General features: G+C 45.4%; 1 protein-coding gene across 2 annotated transcripts in view; it reads left to right on the forward strand.

Annotated features, from left to right (window-relative positions):
• The window catches only part of DOK6 (docking protein 6), a 366,775-nt gene that overhangs the window by 231,486 nt on the left and 114,113 nt on the right, over positions 1-21,176 (forward strand). For both annotated transcript variants that reach the window (XM_075270784.1, XM_075270785.1), the window contains exon 6: positions 19,089-19,227. In XM_075270784.1, coding sequence (XP_075126885.1) covers positions 19,089-19,227 — 139 coding nt within the window. The remainder of the gene's footprint in view (positions 1-19,088; positions 19,228-21,176) is intronic.

The raw sequence follows: 21,176 nt of genomic DNA on the forward strand, positions 1-21,176 counted from the left end.
ACTGCCATATAGTGCCAGTGTCTGACTGGGAATTCAAAGAATATATTGGGGTTACGTGCACCCACAATTTTTACTACTGGTATACAGTGCCATTGTCTGACTGGGAATTCAAAGAATATATTGGGAATACAAATACCCTCATTTCTTGCTACTGCCATATAGTGCCAGTTTCTGACTGGGAATTCAAAGAATATATTGGGGTTACGTGCACCCACAATTTTTACTACTGGTATACAGTGCCATTGTCTGACTGGGAATTCAAAGAATATATTGGGAATACAAATACCCTCATTTCTTGCTACTGCCATATAGTGCCAGTGTCTGACTGGGAATTCAAAGAATATATTGGGGTTACATGCACCCACAATTTTTACTACTGGTATACAGTGCCATTGTCTGACTGGGAATTCAAAGAATATATTGGGGTTATAAATACCCTCATTTCTTGCTACTGCCATATAGTGCCAGTTTCTGACTGGTAATTCAAAGAATATATTGTGGTTACGTGCACCCACAATTTTTACTACTGGTATACAGTGCCATTGTCTGACTGGGAATTCAAAGAATATATTGGGAATACAAATACCCTCATTTCTTGCTACTGCCATATAGTGCCAGTGTCTGACTGGGAATTCAAAGAATATATTGGGGTTACGTGCACCCACAATTTTTACTACTGGTATACAGTGCCATTGTCTGACTGGGAATTCAAAGAATATATTGGGGTTATAAATACCCTCATTTCTTGCTACTGCCATATAGTGCCAGTTTCTGACTGGTAATTCAAAGAATATATTGTGGTTACGTGCACCAACAATTTTTACTACTGGTATACAGTGCCATTGTCTGACTGGGAATTCAAAGAATATATTGGGGTTATAAATACCCTCATTTCTTGCTACTGCCATATAGTGCCAGTTTCTGACTGGGAATTCAAAGAATATATTGGGGTTACGTGCACCCACAATTTTTACTACTGGTATACAGTGCCATTGTCTGACTGGGAATTCAAAGAATATATTGGGGTTATAAATACCCTCATTTCTTGCTACTGCCATATAGTGCCAGTTTCTGACTGGTAATTCAAAGAATATATTGTGGTTACGTGCACCCACAATTTTTACTACTGGTATACAGTGCCATTGTCTGACTGGGAATTCAAAGAATATATTGGGGTTATAAATACCCTCATTTCTTGCTACTGCCATATAGTGCCAGTTTCTGACTGGGAATTCAAAGAATATATTGGGGTTACGTGCACCCACAATTTTTACTACTGGTATACAGTGCCATTGTCTGACTGGGAATTCAAAGAATATATTGGGGTTATAAATACCCTCATTTCTTGCTACTGCCATATAGTGCCAGTTTCTGACTGGTAATTCAAAGAATATATTGGGGTTACGTGCACCCACAATTTTTACTACTGGTATACAGTGCCATTGTCTGACTGGGAATTCAAAGAATATATTGGGAATACAAATACCCTCATTTCTTGCTACTGCCATATAGTGCCAGTTTCTGACTGGGAATTCAAAGAATATATTGGGGTTACGTGCACCCACAATTTTTACTACTGGTATACAGTGCCATTGTCTGACTGGGAATTCAAAGAATATATTGGGAATACAAATACCCTCATTTCTTGCTACTGCCATATAGTGCCAGTGTCTGACTGGGAATTCAAAGAATATATTGGGGTTACATGCACCCACAATTTTTACTACTGGTATACAGTGCCATTGTCTGACTGGGAATTCAAAGAATATATTGGGGTTATAAATACCCTCATTTCTTGCTACTGCCATATAGTGCCAGTTTCTGACTGGTAATTCAAAGAATATATTGTGGTTACGTGCACCCACAATTTTTACTACTGGTATACAGTGCCATTGTCTGACTGGGAATTCAAAGAATATATTGGGAATACAAATACCCTCATTTCTTGCTACTGCCATATAGTGCCAGTGTCTGACTGGGAATTCAAAGAATATATTGGGGTTACGTGCACCCACAATTTTTACTACTGGTATACAGTGCCATTGTCTGACTGGGAATTCAAAGAATATATTGGGGTTATAAATACCCTCATTTCTTGCTACTGCCATATAGTGCCAGTTTCTGACTGGGAATTCAAAGAATATATTGGGGTTACGTGCACCCACAATTTTTACTACTGGTATACAGTGCCATTGTCTGACTGGGAATTCAAAGAATATATTGGGAATACAAATACCCTCATTTCTTGCTACTGCCATATAGTGCCAGTGTCTGACTGGGAATTCAAAGAATATATTGGGGTTACGTGCACCCACAATTTTTACTACTGGTATACAGTGCCATTGTCTGACTGGGAATTCAAAGAATATATTGGGGTTATAAATACCCTCATTTCTTGCTACTGCCATATAGTGCCAGTTTCTGACTGGGAATTCAAAGAATATATTGGGGTTACGTGCACCCACAATTTTTACTACTGGTATACAGTGCCATTGTCTGACTGGGAATTCAAAGAATATATTGGGGTTATAAATACCCTCATTTCTTGCTACTGCCATATAGTGCCAGTTTCTGACTGGGAATTCAAAGAATATATTGTGGTTACGTGCACCCACAATTTTTACTACTGGTATACAGTGCCATTGTCTGACTGGGAATTCAAAGAATATATTGGGGTTATAAATACCCTCATTTCTTGCTACTGCCATATAGTGCCAGTTTCTGACTGGGAATTCAAAGAATATATTGGGGTTACGTGCACCCACAATTTTTACTACTGGTATACAGTGCCATTGTCTGACTGGGAATTCAAAGAATATATTGGGGTTATAAATACCCTCATTTCTTGCTACTGCCATATAGTGCCAGTTTCTGACTGGTAATTCAAAGAATATATTGTGGTTACGTGCACCCACAATTTTTACTACTGGTATACAGTGCCATTGTCTGACTGGGAATTCAAAGAATATATTGGGGTTATAAATACCCTCATTTCTTGCTACTGCCATATAGTGCCAGTTTCTGACTGGGAATTCAAAGAATATATTGGGGTTACGTGCACCCACAATTTTTACTACTGGTATACAGTGCCATTGTCTGACTGGGAATTCAAAGAATATATTGGGGTTATAAATACCCTCATTTCTTGCTACTGCCATATAGTGCCAGTTTCTGACTGGTAATTCAAAGAATATATTGTGGTTACGTGCACCCACAATTTTTACTACTGGTATACAGTGCCATTGTCTGACTGGGAATTCAAAGAATATATTGGGGTTATAAATACCCTCATTTCTTGCTACTGCCATATAGTGCCAGTTTCTGACTGGGAATTCAAAGAATATATTGGGGTTACGTGCACCCACAATTTTTACTACTGGTATACAGTGCCAATTTCTAACTAGGAATTCAAAATGCGCAAGGCTCCCGGAAAGGGACGTGGACGAGGCCGTGGGCGAGGTCGGGGGAATGGTTCTGGGGAGCAAGGTAGCAGTGAAGCCACAGGGCGTCCCGTGCCTACTCCTGTGGGGCAGCAAGCATTGCGCCACTCCACAGTGCCAGGGTTGCTTGCCACATTAACTAAACTGCAGGGTACAAACCTTAGTAGGCCCGAGAACCAGGAACAGGTCTTGCAATGGCTGTCAGAGAACGCTTACAGCACATTGTCCAGCAGCCAGTCAGACTCTGCCTCCTCTCCTCCTATTACCCAACAGTCTTGTCTTCCTTCCTCCCAAAATTCCAAAGCTTTACAGAACAATAACCCAAACTGTCCCTGCTCCCCAGAGCTGTTCTCCGCTCCTTTCATTGTCCCTCAACCTGCCTCTCCACGTCACGATTCCACGAACCTAACAGAGGAGCATCTGTGTCCAGATGCTCAAACACTAGAGTCTCCTCCATCTCCGTTCGATTTGGTGGTGGATGACCAGCAACCCACCCTCATCGACGATGATGTGACGCAGTTGCCGTCAGGGCATCCAGTTGACCGGCGCATTGTGCGGGAGGAGGAGATGAGACAGGAGTTGGAAGAGGAAGTGGTGGATGATGAGGACACTGACCCGACCTGGACAGGGGGGATGTCAAGCGGGGAAAGTAGTGTGGATGTTGAGGCAGGTGCAGCACCAAAAAGGGTAGCCAGAGGCAGAGGTCAGCAGCTTAGGCGAAGCCAGGCCACACCCGGAATCTCCCAAGATGTTCCAGTTCGTACCCAGCCCCGAAAAACTCCCACCTCGAGGGCACGTTTCTCGAAGGTGTGGAGTTTTTTCAAGGAATGCGCCGAGGACAGATATAGTGTTGTCTGCACAATTTGCCTCTCGAAATTGATTAGGGGCTCTGAGAAGAGCAACCTGTCCACCACTTCAATGCGCCGTCATTTGGAATCCAAGCACTGGAATCAGTGGCAGGCAGCAACGGCAGGACAAAGGCCGCCTGCCGTTCACGCCACTGCCACTGCCTCTGCCACTGCCTCTGCCTCTGCCACTGCCACTGCTGACTGTGCTGGCGATGCACTCCAGAGGACGAGCCAGGACACCACTTCATCTGCCTCCGCCACTTTGTTGACTTCTACCTCATCCTCCCCTGGTCCTGTCTTATCTCCTTCTCCTGCACCATCAAAGGCACCATCAGGCGTTTCTTTACAACAACCCACCATCTCTCAGACATTGGAGCGGCGGCAGAAATACACTGCTAACCACCCACACGCGCAAGCCTTGAACGCCAACATCGCTAAACTGCTGGCCCAGGAGATGTTGGCGTTCCGGCTTGTTGAAACTCCCGCCTTCCTGGACCTGATGGCAACTGCGGCACCTCGCTATGCCGTCCCTAGCCGTCACTACTTCTCCCGGTGTGCCGTCCCCGCCTTGCACCAGCACGTGTCACTCAACATCAGGCGGGCCCTTAGTTCCGCGCTTTGCACAAAGGTCCACTTGACCACCGACGCGTGGACAAGTGCATGCGGACAGGGACGCTACATTTCACTGACGGCACACTGGGTGAATGTAGTTGAGGCTGGGACTGCTTCCCAAACTGGCCCGGTGTACCTCGTCTCCCCGCCTAACATTCCTGGCAGGGACACGAGAAGAACACCCCCCTCCTCCTCCTCCTCTACCGCCTCCTCCTCCGCCACCGCCTCCTCCTCCGCCACCGCCTCCTCCTCCGCTGTTAGATTGACCCCAGCTACGAGTTGGAAACGTTGCAGCACTGGCGTTGGTAGACGTCAGCAGGCTGTGCTGAAGCTGATCAGCTTGGGGGACAGACAGCACACTGCCTCCGAGGTGAGGGATGCCCTCCTCGATGAGACGGCAATATGGTTTGAGCCGCTGCACCTGGGCCCAGGCATGGTCGTTTGTGATAACGGCCGGAACCTGGTAGCAGCTCTGGAGCTTGCCGGACTCCAACATGTTCCATGCCTGGCCCACGTCTTCAACCTAGTGGTGCAACGTTTCCTAAAGAGCTACCCCAATGTTCCAGAGCTACTGGTGAAAGTGCGGCGCATGTGCGCCCACTTTCGCAAGTCGACAGTAGCCGCTGCTAGCTTAAAATCTCTCCAGCAACGCCTGCATGTGCCACAACACCGGCTTTTGTGCGACGTCCCCACACGCTGGAACTCAACGTTTCAGATGTTGAATAGAGTGGTTGAGCAGCAGAGACCTTTGATGGAATACCAGCTACAAAACCCTAGGGTGCCACAAAGTCAGCTGCCTCAGTTTCACATCCATGAGTGGCCATGGATGAGAGACCTTTGTGACATCCTACGGGTCTTTGAGGAGTCCACAAGGAGGGTGAGCTCTGAGGATGCGATGGTGAGCCTTACAATCCCGCTCTTGTGTGTTCTGAGAGAATCCCTGATTGACATCAGGGATAACTCAGATCACACAGAGGAGTTAGGGATAGCATCCGATCCGTCACAGCTGGAGAGTAGGTCCACACATCTGTCCGCTTCACTGCGTTTAATGGAGGAGGAGGAGGAGGAGGAGGAGGAAGAAGAGTTGTCCGATGATGTGATGGTGATACAGGAGGCTTCCGGGCAACTTCGAATCGTCCCATTGTTGCAGCGCGGATGGGTAGACATGGAGGATGAGGAGGAAATGGAGATTGAACTTTCCGGTGGGGCCAGAGGAGTCATGCCAACTAACACTGTGGCAGACATGGCTGAGTTCATGTTGGGGTGCTTTACAACCGACAAGCGTATTGTCAAAATCATGGAGGACAACCAGTACTGGATCTTTGCTATCCTTGACCCCCGGTATAAAAACAACATCTCGTCTTTTATTCCGGTAGAGGGGAGGGCCAATCGCATCAATGCTTGCCACAGGCAATTGGTGCAGAATATGATGGAGATGTTTCCAGCATGTGACGTTGGCGGCAGGGAGGGCAGTTCCTCCAGTAGGCAACCAAGTTCTCACCGGTCCACACAAACGAGGGGCACACTGTCTAAGGTCTGGGACACCTTGATGGCACCCCCTCGCCAAAGTGCCGCCACGGAGGGTCCTAGTGTCACCAGGCGTGAGAAGTATAGGCGCATGTTGCGGGAATACCTTTCCGACCACAGCCCTGTCCTCTCCGACCCCTCTGCGCCCTACACGTATTGGGTGTCGAAGTTGGACCTGTGGCTTGAACTTGCCCTATATGCCTTGGAGGTGCTGTCCTGTCCTGCCGCCAGCGTCCTATCTGAGAGGGTGTTCAGTGCAGCCGGTGGCATCATCACTGACAAGCGCACCCGTCTGTCAGCTGAGAGTGCCGACCGGCTCACTTTGATAAAAATGAACCACCACTGGATAGAGCCTTCATTTTTGTGCCCACCTGTGTAAAGCACCCCAACATGAAACTCCATGTCTGTACTCAACCTCTCCAATTCCTCCGCATCCTCATACTCATCCACCATAAGCGTTGCACAATTCTGCTAATACTAGGCTCCCTCCACCCTGATTTCCACCAACTCTGCTGGTTAGAGGCTCCCTCCACCATGAATTTGCCCAAACTGGGCTGTTTAGAGGCTCCCTCCACCATGAATTGGTCCAAACTGGGGTTTTTAGAGGCTCCCTCCACCATGAATTGGTCCAAACTGAGCTGTTTAGCGGCTCCCTCCACCATTAATTGGTCCAAACTGGGCTGGTTAGAGGCTCCCTCCACCATGAATTGGTCCAAACTGGGTTTTTTAGAGGCTCCCTCCACCATGAATTTGCCCAAACTGGGCTGTTTAGAGGCTCCCTCCACCATGAATTGGTCCAAACTGGGCTGTTTAGAGGCTCCCTCCACCATGAATTTCCCAAAACTTGGCTGTTTAGAGGCTCCCTCCACCATTAATTGGTCCAAACTGGGCTGGTTAGAGGCTCCCTCCACCATGAATTGGTCCAAACTTGGCTGTTTAGAGGCTCCCTCCACCATTAATTGGTCCAAACTGGGCTGGTTAGAGGCTCCCTCCACCATGAATTTGCCCAAACTGGGCTGTTTAGAGGCTCCCTCCACCATGAATTGGTCCAAACTGGGGTTTTTAGAGGCTCCCTCCACCATGAATTGGTCCAAACTTGGCTGTTTAGAGGCTCCCTCCACCATTAATTGGTCCAAACTGGGCTGGTTAGAGGCTCCCTCCACCATGAATTTGCCCACACTGGGCTGGTTAGAGGCTCCCTCCACCATGAATTTCCCAAAACTTGGCTGTTTAGAGGCTCCCTCCACCATTAATTGGTCCAAACTGGGCTGGTTAGAGGCTCCCTCCACCATGAATTGGTCCAAACTGGGCTGGTTAGAGGCTCCCTCCACCATGAATTTGCCCAAACTGGGCTGTTTAGAGGCTCCCTCCACCATGAATTGGTCCAAACTGGGTTTTTTAGAGGCTCCCTCCACCATGAATTGGTCCAAACTGGGCTGTTTAGAGGCTCCCTCCACCATGAATTTGCCCAAACTGGGCTGGTTAGAGGCTCCCTCCACCATTAATTGGTCCAAACTGGGCTGGTTAGAGGCTCCCTCCACCATGAATTTGCCCAAACTGGGCTGTTTAGAGGCTCCCTCCACCATGAATTGGTACAAACTGGGGTTTTTAGAGGCTCCCTCCACCATGAATTGGTCCAAACTTGGCTGTTTAGAGGCTCCCTCCACCATTAATTGGTCCAAACTGGGCTGGTTAGAGGCTCCCTCCACCATGAATTTGCCCACACTGGGCTGGTTAGAGGCTCCCTCCACCATGAATTTCCCAAAACTTGGCTGTTTAGAGGCTCCCTCCACCATTAATTGGTCCAAACTGGGCTGGTTAGAGGCTCCCTCCACCATGAATTGGTCCAAACTTGGCTGTTTAGAGGCTCCCTCCACCATTAATTGGTCCAAACTGGGCTGGTTAGAGGCTCCCTCCACCATGAATTTGCCCAAACTGGGCTGTTTAGAGGCTCCCTCCACCATGAATTGGTCCAAACTGGGCTGGTTAGAGGCTCCCTCCACCATGAATTTGCCCAAACTGGGCTGTTTAGAGGCTCCCTCCACCATGAATTGGTCCAAACTGGGGTTTTTAGAGGCTCCCTCCACCATGAATTGGTCCAAACTTGGCTGTTTAGAGGCTCCCTCCACCATTAATTGGTCCAAACTGGGCTGGTTAGAGGCTCCCTCCACCATGAATTTGCCCACACTGGGCTGGTTAGAGGCTCCCTCCACCATGAATTTCCCAAAACTTGGCTGTTTAGAGGCTCCCTCCACCATTAATTGGTCCAAACTGGGCTGGTTAGAGGCTCCCTCCACCATGAATTGGTCCAAACTTGGCTGTTTAGAGGCTCCCTCCACCATTAATTGGTCCAAACTGGGCTGGTTAGAGGCTCCCTCCACCATGAATTTGCCCAAACTGGGCTGTTTAGAGGCTCCCTCCACCATGAATTGGTCCAAACTGGGCTGGTTAGAGGCTCCCTCCACCATGAATTTGCCCAAACTGGGCTGTTTAGAGGCTCCCTCCACCATGAATTGGTCCAAACTAGGGTTTTTAGAGGCTCCCTCCACCATGAATTGGTCCAAACTTGGCTGTTTAGAGGCTCCCTCCACCATTAATTGGTCCAAACTGGGCTGGTTAGAGGCTCCCTCCACCATGAATTTGCCCACACTGGGCTGGTTAGAGGCTCCCTCCACCATGAATTTCCCAAAACTTGGCTGTTTAGAGGCTCCCTCCACCATTAATTGGTCCAAACTGGGCTGGTTAGAGGCTCCCTCCACCATGAATTGGTCCAAACTTGGCTGTTTAGAGGCTCCCTCCACCATTAATTGGTCCAAACTGGGCTGGTTAGAGGCTCCCTCCACCATGAATTTGCCCAAACTGGGCTGTTTAGAGGCTCCCTCCACCATGAATTGGTCCAAACTGGGTTTTTTAGAGGCTCCCTCCACCATGAATTTGCCCACACTGGGCTGGTTAGAGGCTCCCTCCACCATGAATTGGTCCAAACTGGGTTTTTTAGAGGCTCCCTCCACTATGAATTTGCCCACACTGGGCTGGTTAGAGGCTCCCTCCACCATGAATTTCCCAAAACTTGGCTGTTTAGAGGCTCCCTCCACCATTAATTGGTCGAAACTGGGCTGGTTAGAGGCTCCCTCCACCATGAATTGGTCCAAACTTGGCTGTTTAGAGGCTCCCTCCACCATTAATTGGTCCAAACTGGGGTTTTTAGAGGCTCCCTCCACCATGAATTGGTTCAAACTTGGCTGTTTAGAGGCTCCCTCCACCATTAATTGGTCCAAACTGGGCTGGTTAGAGGCTCCCTCCACCATGAATTGGTCCAAACTGGGTTTTTTAGAGGCTCCCTCCACCATGAATTGGTCCAAACTGGGGTTTTTAGAGGCTCCCTCCACCATGAATTGGTCCAAACTGGGCTGTTTAGCGGCTCCCTCCACCATTAATTGGTCCAAACTGGGCTGGTTAGAGGCTCCCTCCACCATGAATGTGCCCAAACTGGGCTGTTTAGAGGCTCCCTCCACCATGAATTTGCCCAAACTGGGCTGGTTAGAGGCTCCCTCCACCATGAATTGGTCCAAACTGGGGTTTTTAGAGGCTCCCTCCACCATGAATTGGTCCAAACTTGGCTGTTTAGAGGCTCCCTCCACCATTAATTGGTCCAAACTGGGCTGGTTAGAGGCTCCCTCCACCATGAATTGGTCCAAACTTGGCTGTTTAGAGGCTCCCTCCACCATTAATTGGTCCAAACTGGGCTGGTTAGAGGCTCCCTCCACCATGAATTTGCCCAAACTGGGCTGTTTAGAGGCTCCCTCCACCATGAATTGGTCCAAACTGGGTTTTTTAGAGGCTCCCTCCACCATGAATTTGCCCACACTGGGCTGGTTAGAGGCTCCCTCCACCATGAATTGGTCCAAACTGGGGTTTTTAGAGGCTCCCTCCACCATGAATTTGCCCAAACTGGGGTGTTTAGAGGCTCCCTCCACCATGAATTTGCCCAAACTCTGCTGGTTAGAGGCTCAATCCACCCTGATTTTCAAAACAAATGTTGGTGCCAACCTCAACTTACTACAAGGGCCAAATTCACTGCTGGTGACAAGCTCTCCTCACTGCAAGTGCCAAATACACATGTTTCAAGGTGTTTTCCTACTGTCAGAGAGGTGGTATTGAGTGTGTAAAGTGTGTAGTTGTTAGGCAGTGATGTTGGGGTAATAGAGGGTCTTTGGTGTGTTAGATGCCCCCAGACATGCTTCCCCTGCTGTCCCAGTGTCATTCCAGAGGTGTTGGCATCATTTCCTGGGGTGTCATAGTGGACTTGGTGACCCTCCAGACACGGATTTGGGTTTCCCCCTTAACGAGTATTAGAGATGAGCGAACAGTGTTCTATCGAACACATGTTCGATCGGATATCAGGGTGTTCGCCATGTTCGAATCGAATCGAACACCACGTGGTAAAGTGCGCCAAAATTCGATTCCCCTCCCACCTTCCCTGGCGCCTTTTTTGCACCAATAACAGCGCAGGGGAGGTGGGACAGGAACTACGACACCGGGGGCATTGAAAAAAATTGCAAAAAGTCATTGGCTGCCGAAATCAGGTGACCTCCATTTTAGACGAATAGTGGATTTCAAATCCGGGTCATATGAGAATGTGAACTTTGTGACTATGAGACAGGGATAGCTGTACAGGCAGGGATAGCTAGGGATAACCTTTATTTAGGGGGGAATGTTATTAAAAATAACTTTTTGGGGCTCTATCGGGTGTGTAATTGTGATTTTTGTGAGATAAACTTTTTCCCATAGGGATGCATTGGCCAGCGCTGATTGGCCGAATTCCGTACTCTGGCCAATCAGTGCTGGCCAATGCATTCTATTAGCTTGATGAAGCAGAGTGTGCACAAGGGTTCAAGCGCACCCTCGGCTCTGATGTAGCAGAGCCGAGGCTGCACAAGGGTTCAAGCGCACCCTCGGCTCTGATGTAGGAGAGCCGAGGGTGCACTTGAACCCTTGTGCACCCTCAGCTCTGCTACATCAGAGCCGAGGGTGCGCTTGAACCCTTGTGCACACTCTGCTTCATCAAGCTAATAGAATGCATTGGCCAGCGCTGATTGGCCAATGTATTCTATTAGCCTGATGAAGTAGAGCTGAATGTGTGTGCTAAGCACACACATTCAGCTCTACTTCATCGGGCTAATAGAATGCATTGGCCAGCGCTGATTGGCCAGAGTACGGAACTCGACCAATCAGCGCTGGCTCTGCTGGAGGAGGCGGAGTCTAAGATCGCTCCACACCAGTCTCCATTCAGGTCTGACCTTAGACTCCGCCTCCTCCGGCAGAGCCAGCGCTGATTGGCCGAAGGCTGGCCAATGCATTCCTATGCGAATGCAGACTTAGCAGTGCTGAGTCAGTTTTGCTCAACTACACATCTGATGCACACTCGGCACTGCTACATCAGATGTAGCAATCTGATGTAGCAGAGCCGAGGGTGCACTAGAACCCCTGTGCAAACTCAGTTCACGCTAATAGAATGCATTGGCCAGCGCTGATTGGCCAATGCATTCTATTAGCCCGATGAAGTAGAGCTGAATGTGTGTGCTAAGCACACACATTCAGCACTGCTTCATCACGCCAATACAATGCATTAGCCAGTGCTGATTGGCCAGAGTACGGAATTCGGCCAATCAGCGCTGGCCAATGCATTCTATTAGCCCGATGAAGTAGAGCTGAATGTGTGTGCTAAGCACACTCATTCAGCACTGCTTCATCACGCCAATACAATGCATTAGCCAGTGCTGATTGGCCAGAGTACGGAATTCAGCCAATCAGCGCTGGCCAATGCATTCTATTAGCCCGATGAAGTAGAGCTGAATGTGTGTGCTAAGCACACTCATTCAGCACTGCTTCATCACGCCAATACAATGCATTAGCCAGTGCTGATTGGCCAGAGTACGGAATTCGGCCAATCAGCGCTGGCTCTGCTGGAGGAGGCGGAGTCTAAGGTCGGACCTGAATGGAGACTGGTGTGGAGCGATCTTAGACTCCGCCTCCTCCAGCAGAGCCAGCGCTGATTGGCCGAATTCCGTACTCTGGCCAATCAGCACTGGCTAATGCATTGTATTGGCGTGATGAAGCAGTGCTGAATGTGTGTGCTTAGCACACACATTCAGCTCTACTTCATCGGGCTAATAGAATGCATTGGCCAGCGCTGATTGGCCGAATTCCGTACTCTGGCCAATCAGCACTGGCTAATGCATTGTATTGGCGTGATGAAGCAGTGCTGAATGTGTGTGCTTAGCACACACATTCAGCTCTACTTCATCGGGCTAATAGAATGCATTGGCCAGCGCTGATTGGCCAGAGTACGGAATTCGGCCAATCAGCGCTGGCTCTGCTGGAGGAGGCGGAGTCTAAGATCGCTCCACACCAGTCTCCATTCAGGTCCGACCTTAGACTCCGCCTCCTCCAGCAGAGCCAGCGCTGATTGGCCGAATTCCGTACTCTGGCCAATCAGCACTGGCTAATGCATTGTATTGGCGTGATGAAGCAGTGCTGAATGTGTGTGCTTAGCACACACATTCAGCTCTACTTCATCGGGCTAATAGAATGCATTGGCCAGCGCTGATTGGCCGAATTCCGTACTCTGGCCAATCAGCACTGGCTAATGCATTGTATTGGCGTGATGAAGCAGTGCTGAATGAGTGTGCTTAGCACACACATTCAGCTCTACTTCATCGGGCTAATAGAATGCATTGGCCAATCAGCGCTGGCCAATGCATTCTATTAGCGTGAACTGAGTTTGCACAGGGGTTCTAGTGCACCCTCGGCTCTGCTACATCAGATTGCTACATCTGATGTAGCAGTGCCGAGTGTGCATCAGATGTGTAGTTGAGCAAAACTGACTCAGCACTGCTAAGTCTGCATTCGCATAGGAATGCATTGGCCAGCCTTCGGCCAATCAGCGCTGGCTCTGCCGGAGGAGGCGGAGTCTAAGGTCGGACCTGAATGGAGACTGGTGTGGAGCTATCTTAGACTCCGCCTCCTCCAGCAGAGCCAGCGCTGATTGGTCGAGTTCCGTACTCTGGCCAATCAGCACTGGCCAATGCATTTCTATGGGGAAAAGTTAGCTTGCGAAAATCGCAAACTGACAGGGATTTCCATGAAATAAAGTGACTTTTATGCCCCCAGACATGCTTCCCCTGCTGTCCCAGTGTCATTCCAGGGTGTTGGTATCATTTCCTGGGGTGTCATAGTGGACTTGGTGACCCTCCAGACACGAATTTGGGTTTCCCCCTTAACGAGTTTATGTTCCCCATAGACTATAATGGGGTTCGAAACCCATTCGAACACTCGAACAGTGAGCGGCTGTTCGAATCGAATTTCGAACCTCGAACATTTTAGTGTTCGCTCATCTCTAACGAGTATCTGTTCCCCATAGACTATAATGGGGTTCGAAACCCGTTCGAACACACGAACATTGAGCGGCTGTTCGAATCGAATTTCGAACCTCGAACATTTTAGTGTTCGGTCATCTCTAGTAACTACCAAATATCTCAACCCCTTGAATGACAGATCAGCTGACATCCAACATTTATTTAGCAAGTAATCATATAGTTTCTATTGCAATAGAAAGTTCCTGAAGGTAATGTTATATATTTATTAGTACATATATGATAAATACATATATCAACCTGTATTCACACGCAGCATTTCTGCTCTCATAAAACCACAACAATTTCATATATATCACTTTATCTGGTAGAATGATTCTGAGAGATGTGCATGAAATAAACTTGTGTTACTGGTAAAAACATAAAAATCCATTATTCTTGTATCACACTAAAGTTGTAAGGTTAACAGTAGTAGGAATTTCCCTGGCGTTATTTGTTTTGTTGGAACCTCTTTTTTTCCATTGCCCCAGTGATTCAGATGTTTTGTCATAAATTGATGGGAATCTGTAGCCTTTTTTTTTTTTGTGTGTGTACTTCATGCAAAGGAGGGCAAGTAAGGTTAAACTATAGCTTTTAAAGTGATATCCACAGTTCATGAAGTAAGGCATATTGTTAGAATGAAGGGACCACAACACTGATTCATAGCTGTAGTCCTTACAGAGCCTTTGAAGTGTCTGGGCCTACTGCATTGTTCTTACCCAGATGGGTGGCCATGAACTCAACCGTGTAGGGAAAATTACTGCACGACACTAAATCAGAACTCTGACTTCTTCATTCTTATGATTATTGGGGATCCCAAAACTTGGACCGTCACTGATAATAAAAAATGATGGCATATTCTAGGGTGTGTGTTGTGGGTCAGTGTGCTCTCCTTGTATTTCATGGAGAGCACGCTGACCCATTTTTTCTATGAGTCCATTCCCATGACCGTGATTTTCATAGTCCCATGTGCAGGCCGACAGTCGGAATTGCATGAGATAGAACGGGTCCTATTCCAGTCCTGTTTTGCAGCCTGTGCTTCCATGGCTCTTATTCATTGAAGGAAAGGAGCCGCAGAAGTATGGTCCATGCACGGGCAACACACTGGAACATCTCCATGTCCCCCATGTGCAGCCCGTGCTTTTAATTCACGGTAGGCCGGTTGTAGCACGGTCATCTGCAACCGGCCTAATACTTTAAAAAAATGGTAAGAAACACATCACACAGGATCCCTAAACTTTCTTCATTGTCATTTCTGAAAAGAACAGGTTAAAAAGTAGTAATAGAAGTAGAAAAGTCATAAAATTAGCCATTACGGCAAGCATTGCCAAACTTTTCTCCCTGCTTATTAGTAGAAAACATACTTTTTCATATTCAGTGGTTTTCTTAACTAAATTCAGCCAATTATCCACCTAAGGAATTAACTCAGAAAACTGTATCATAATAATAATCAGGCATGCAAGAAACAGACATCTCAAAGGAACTTTTTAATTCCCTAGGTACCAAGAAATTAAGAAGAATTTCCTAAAAGTGCATATTCTGAAGAGACCAGAGAGACCATATATGAATTGTATTATTCAGAGAACGGAACTCTGGATTTTAGGACATATAATGTAAAATATACAGAAAATTAGCCTCTAACTATACACAGTATGGGCTCTTGGTGTTACGCCTAGGGCCTATCATATAAAAAACCATGAAAATAAAAACAGCAAATGAGGTAGTAAACATTATCATACAGTGATTAGCATTCCATGAAACAGATCTAATATTTCTAACTTGTAAGGGAATTGCTATAGGAGCAATTCCCCAGTAGCTTCTGGTGAACCCTGGGGGGAGGGGCACAATAGACAGTGAGCCCTAAACTTAACCCCCCCCCCCACTGTCCTTTTCCGCTTGATGTTCCTATCCTAAGCAATAGGCAGCAACTGCTCAACGGGCCCTTCCTATATAAGTGACAACACAGAACACAGACAAGACAAACAACAACAAAGGGAGGTCAACTAGCCAAGGGTCCAGTAACAGTCGAGCAATGCAGTACAGAATCAAAATCCAAGAGAATAGTCAAAGGAGTAAGCCAGAGATCAGAGGTCTGCAATACAATAGTAGCAGAAGAGGTGCTTAGCAGGGACAAAGTCACAGGACAGAGTCACGATAGCCAGGAAGTCTGTGTGGGATGATGGCCTGTATATAGGAAGCCAAAGACCCGCCCTAGGCTTGATTGGTAGACAGGTTGTCAATCGCACAGGTAAGGCTATAATTAAACATTTAATGAACAGATGGAAACAAGGTGCAGGAGACAGGTGTGGTAGGAGATCAATCACAGAGGACAGACAATAGAGCAATGTTCACACAGTGCAACAAAAAACATCACGCAAAGAATCAAACTCAACTCGCCTCCTGTGCCACAGCGTGTAAGCGGACGGTGGCGCAAAGACCCAAACAGGCAGAGATGTTGCATAACTATTAAACTCCTCCAAGCTTTATTGATTTTACTGATCTGTTCTCTTAACCACTTCAGCACCAGGCCAATTCCCCCGGTTGAGGACCAGACACATTTTTGTGTTTTTTCATACATGCAGTTTTGGGGGCTATAATATTTTTTTCATTTAGGTTATTCAACAAATTTTTGTGTCTTTTACATCAGTAACATATAGAGCTTTATTTTTGCGTTTTTTTCTTTTTTATATCTAGAAAATGTAAAAAGGAGGGAAAACGTGTCTGTTTTATGTGTGGTATTAAAAAACATGTAAAGAATATTTTTCCCTCTTTGTTACGATAATTTTTACTTTGTATTGTGCCATCAGGGTTAGGGCTAGAACCTTTGATGCGGGCGTGGTATTGGTGTATTGTATTTTTTAACCATTTTACTTTAATGTTGAGTCCCCATAAGGTCATAATAGACTTTTAGGGGCATTTTAACAGTATTTTGTTGGTGGAGGGAATACAGCCTCCTGTCCATATCTGCAGAACTGTCCAGCAGCTGTAACAGTCTCTAATCCTCTGTAGATCACATGACTGCCAGATCATAGAAGAGTTGCACCATGGCGGCTCCCATAGCTGTATACAAAGTGCTCATTAAATCTATGCAGCGATTGGAAGGCAAAGACGGTAATAAACCATTTCTCTATCAGCTCTGGCTGTAATTGCAGCCACTTCCCCAGTTCTGCAGCTGCACAATTTTGTACAGCTGCTTAACATTTCAAGGGAATATGGGTACGCCTTTGCAGAGTCAAGAGTGTACCACCCAAACGTAAAAAGTCTATAAGCAGTCCAGAACTGGTTAAAATCGCTTTATAGATTTACGTATGTTGAAACAGATTGCTGATATCTTTAGCATTTATACTAATATTCATAGATTATTAAAATAATTGATATTCCCTTTCTGGAAATTATTACTCCAAAAATATATCCTTTTCCTCCAAAAAGAGGGCATGTTGAGGGTTTGCAGGTTTGGGGCCAGTGACCCTGCCAGATTTTCATCATTTACATTAGAAATGTGATGTAAATGTTTTGGTAAATGTACGCCAGCTACGAGTTGATATACATCTCTCCCCAGGTGGACAGCACTCTTTGCTAACTCCGGGACATATGAAGACTGATGTTAGTAATTAGAGATGAGCGAGTACTGTTCGGATCAGCCGATCCAAACAGCACGCTCGCATTGAAATGAATGGACGTAGCCGGCACGCGGGGGGTTAAGCGGCCGGCCGGCGTCAAAGCAGAAGTACCAGGTGCTTCCCTTCATTTCAATGCGTGCGTGCTGTTTGGATCGGCTGATCCAAACAGTACTCGCTCATCTCTATTAGTAATGCCAATCTTCATAAATCTGCCACAATGAATTTAATAAAACCCTTTAAATCTAAAATTATACCACTCTAGGGTATACATTACTGCCTCCGTTATCTCATAGATTTTTTTTTTAATGTCTTCCCATTGAGACATTTACTCAAAATCACTGTTATAAAATGCCATGTGACAGTTGGCTAGAATAGAAGACCTGAAATAAATTTTCAGAATGTCACGTAGTCTTAACAATTAAGAAAAAACATATCTCAAAAAGCTAAATTCATGGCAAATCAGTGATAATCGAATCAGTGTAGAAAGAAAGAACAGTCACATATTTGATAAAAACAGTAGAGATGAGCGAACACTGTTCGGATCAGCCGTTCCGAACAGCACGCTCCCATAGAAATGAATGGAAGCAGCTGGCACGTACACTTTGCGGCCAGTCGCTTAACCCCCCGCGTGCCGGCTACGTCCATTCATTTCTATGCTAACATGCTGTTCGGAACGGCTGTTTCGAACAGTGTTCGCTCATCTCTAAAAAACAGCCTTTGCTCCTTCATTCTCACTTGGTATCAGCCCCTCCTGAGTTCATTAGCAATGTCTCTATGTTTGATCAGATGTATCCTCCGTTTTTTGCCCTCTTGACTGGGCAAGTCTAGATGTATAGATCAGAAGTTGGCTTCATCACAAGTCATCGCAAAGTAATATACTATCTTATTTGTGTCGATGTGTACCCAATTACTGTGTGTGTTTGTACGTTTGTTGGGGGAACATGCTGCGGTATATCAAGACTTCTCTTAACATGTTGTGATATCTTGAATTCGTTTCAAGGCAAATTGAAGTCTGTTTGTTCTTAGGGTGAGTTCACATGGGGATTTTTGGTCAGGATTTTGAGGCTGTATCCGCCTCAAAATCCTGACCAAAAAGATGGCTCCCATTGAAATCAATAGGAGCCGCTCAGGTCTTTTTTCCGGGACCCATTTTTTTCCCATATGAACTTACTCTTACTGTGTTTGGGTACTTTTCCTGTGACTACTCTGGTTTCACACTCCAAGAGACAAGCTGATAGAGAATTTGTAAATGTGAACCCAATTGGGGTAATAAACCTGACCCTTAAAATATTTGTATAATTATCTATAACAATAACCATTCTATCTTATTAATTGGTTTGGCATCTAAAGATAAGATTAATAAAGTATTATCTGCAATCTGTTGTGTATACACATCTTAATTCACTTAATGTTGACCATCTATAACTCCAAATCACAAATGTAACATGTCTTAATAATTTGGTATGTTATGAATTAAAATTATGATAAAGAATTATTACACTAAATACATTCTCTGGAAGTATAAATTAAAATAATTATATAGTGTTGTCGGTACTACAGTTATTTTATATATATATTCTTATTACATTTTGATGAATTTTTACACTTTTTTGTTTTCATTCATAGAATGTGTGACACGGGTGAAGGGCTATTTACATTTCAAACAAGAGAAGGAGAGATGATCTATCAGAAAGTCCATTCTGCAACACTGGCGATAGCTGAGCAACATGAAAGGCTTATGTTAGAACTGGAGAAAAAAGCAAGAGTAAGTATATTATACAAGACTACAATTAATATCAATATTTCAAAAATAGATTTAGGTTTTAAATGTCAAACTTAGTCATTGTATATTTGTAGTATTATTTTAGAGCACCAGACTATATTGGAATTACAAATAATGCATATTTACTCAGTAACATTGGAAAAAATACACAAATTCAACTCCTTTCTTGCTTATGTGATTTAGATAAATGTTACAAAACGGTAGTCCCCAACATATTTCTATGTAAAAAGTGAAAATCCTGCTGAAATCAAATGTGTAAAGAATTAATAATGTAATGTAATATAATGTAATGTAGTGTTCTGCCCAGACTTCCATTCAATCTGAAAGAGTCAACAAGTTCAAAGAGGGACTGGATGTCTTTCTCAAAGAGAATAATATTACACGTCATGGATTGTAGATTTTAAGGACACGTTGATCCAGGGTTTTTATACTGATTGGAGTCAGGAAGGAAATGGGGCAATTGCCATAAGTCTCATTGGGGTTGTTCTCTTCCTCTGGATCAACACTGTAGGGGATTATAGGGTTATAGGTTGTACTTGATGGGCTGATGTCTTCATCCAACCTCATCTTCTGTGTAACTATGTAACGTATCCATGCTAAAACAAATCTAAAGGACTAATTATCTATAAGGCCATGAAAGCTGTAAGGCTATAAATCTATAAGGCCAAATTATCATGGCAATGATCAGGAACAAGTATTCCTAGGAAGGATCATTCTGACTGTTTCTGATCATAGGTCAGTCTAATTTTGCTGCCAATCATCCAACAAACACCTCCTCATAAATTACCTACAGTGGTCCATGCACCCACAGTGAAATCTACATCAGCTCATAACTGAGCTAGATTTCAGGAATCCCTTATTCTGGCAAACTAGAATGAATATGATAAAAATGAGGAGGATGGTGGTACCAACCACATCATGCCAAACTGTAGCTGCCACTCAGTTGCCCAATTTTTGCCACAAGTGTAATTTAAAAAGTCACAAACTTGTTGCAATTAGTCAGTTTGCAAAGTTTCTTACTTCCTATATATTCAAGAATCCACTGGTTGTGCGATTGCAAAAGGTAAACATTTAGATTTCACAGCAACTTGTAAATACTATGGAAAGCTGCAACTTTTCATCTGCTGACAATATATACAAAGTTCTAGATCTCTGACATTAATATCAGCACAATATTGTGCACCAGGGGGCCACATGGTGGCTCAGTGGTTAGCACTGCAGCCTTGCAGTGCTGGAGTCCTGGTGTTCAAATCCCACCAAGGGCAAAAAAAAAAAAAAAAAACATACGCAAGGAGTTTCTATGTTCTCCCCATGTTTGCATGTATTTCCATCCCATATTCCAAAGACATACTGATATGGAATAATGTACATTGTGATCTCTTAAAAAAAAAAAAAAAAATATATATATATATATATATATATATATATATATATATACACCGTGTACCAGGAGTTTCATGGTATGACACACAGCTGCATCACAAAGCACAATACCAACTGTTGGATGGAGTATCTTAAAACATGCAGCCATTGAACTATGCTATGGAGCAGTGGAAACTTTCATCTTGAGAAGCAAACTACAATTCTGTATGTGACAGTCTGATGGACCAGCCTCGGGTCTTTGAATGCCAGGAGAATATTACCTGTCTGCACTGTACTAACTGTAGAGTTGTGGTAGGGCTGTTTTTTCAGTGGTTGTGCCAAGCCCCTAACTTTCAGTGAATGGAAATCTTCAGCGTATAAAGACATTTAGGACAACCTCATGCTTACAACTTTGTGGGAAAGGTTTTGAGAATACCTTGTTATCTTGCATCATGACTTTGCCACACTGCATAGAACAGGGTAGGGTTGGGTGGTATTAGTGTGGAGGAACTTCACTGTCCCACACAAATTCTTGACCCCACCAAACTCAATTGGAATGAACTAGAATG

This window comes from Leptodactylus fuscus, chromosome 4 (assembly GCF_031893055.1).
Source record: "Leptodactylus fuscus isolate aLepFus1 chromosome 4, aLepFus1.hap2, whole genome shotgun sequence".
In the NCBI taxonomy this organism is placed as follows: Eukaryota; Metazoa; Chordata; class Amphibia; order Anura; family Leptodactylidae; genus Leptodactylus; species Leptodactylus fuscus.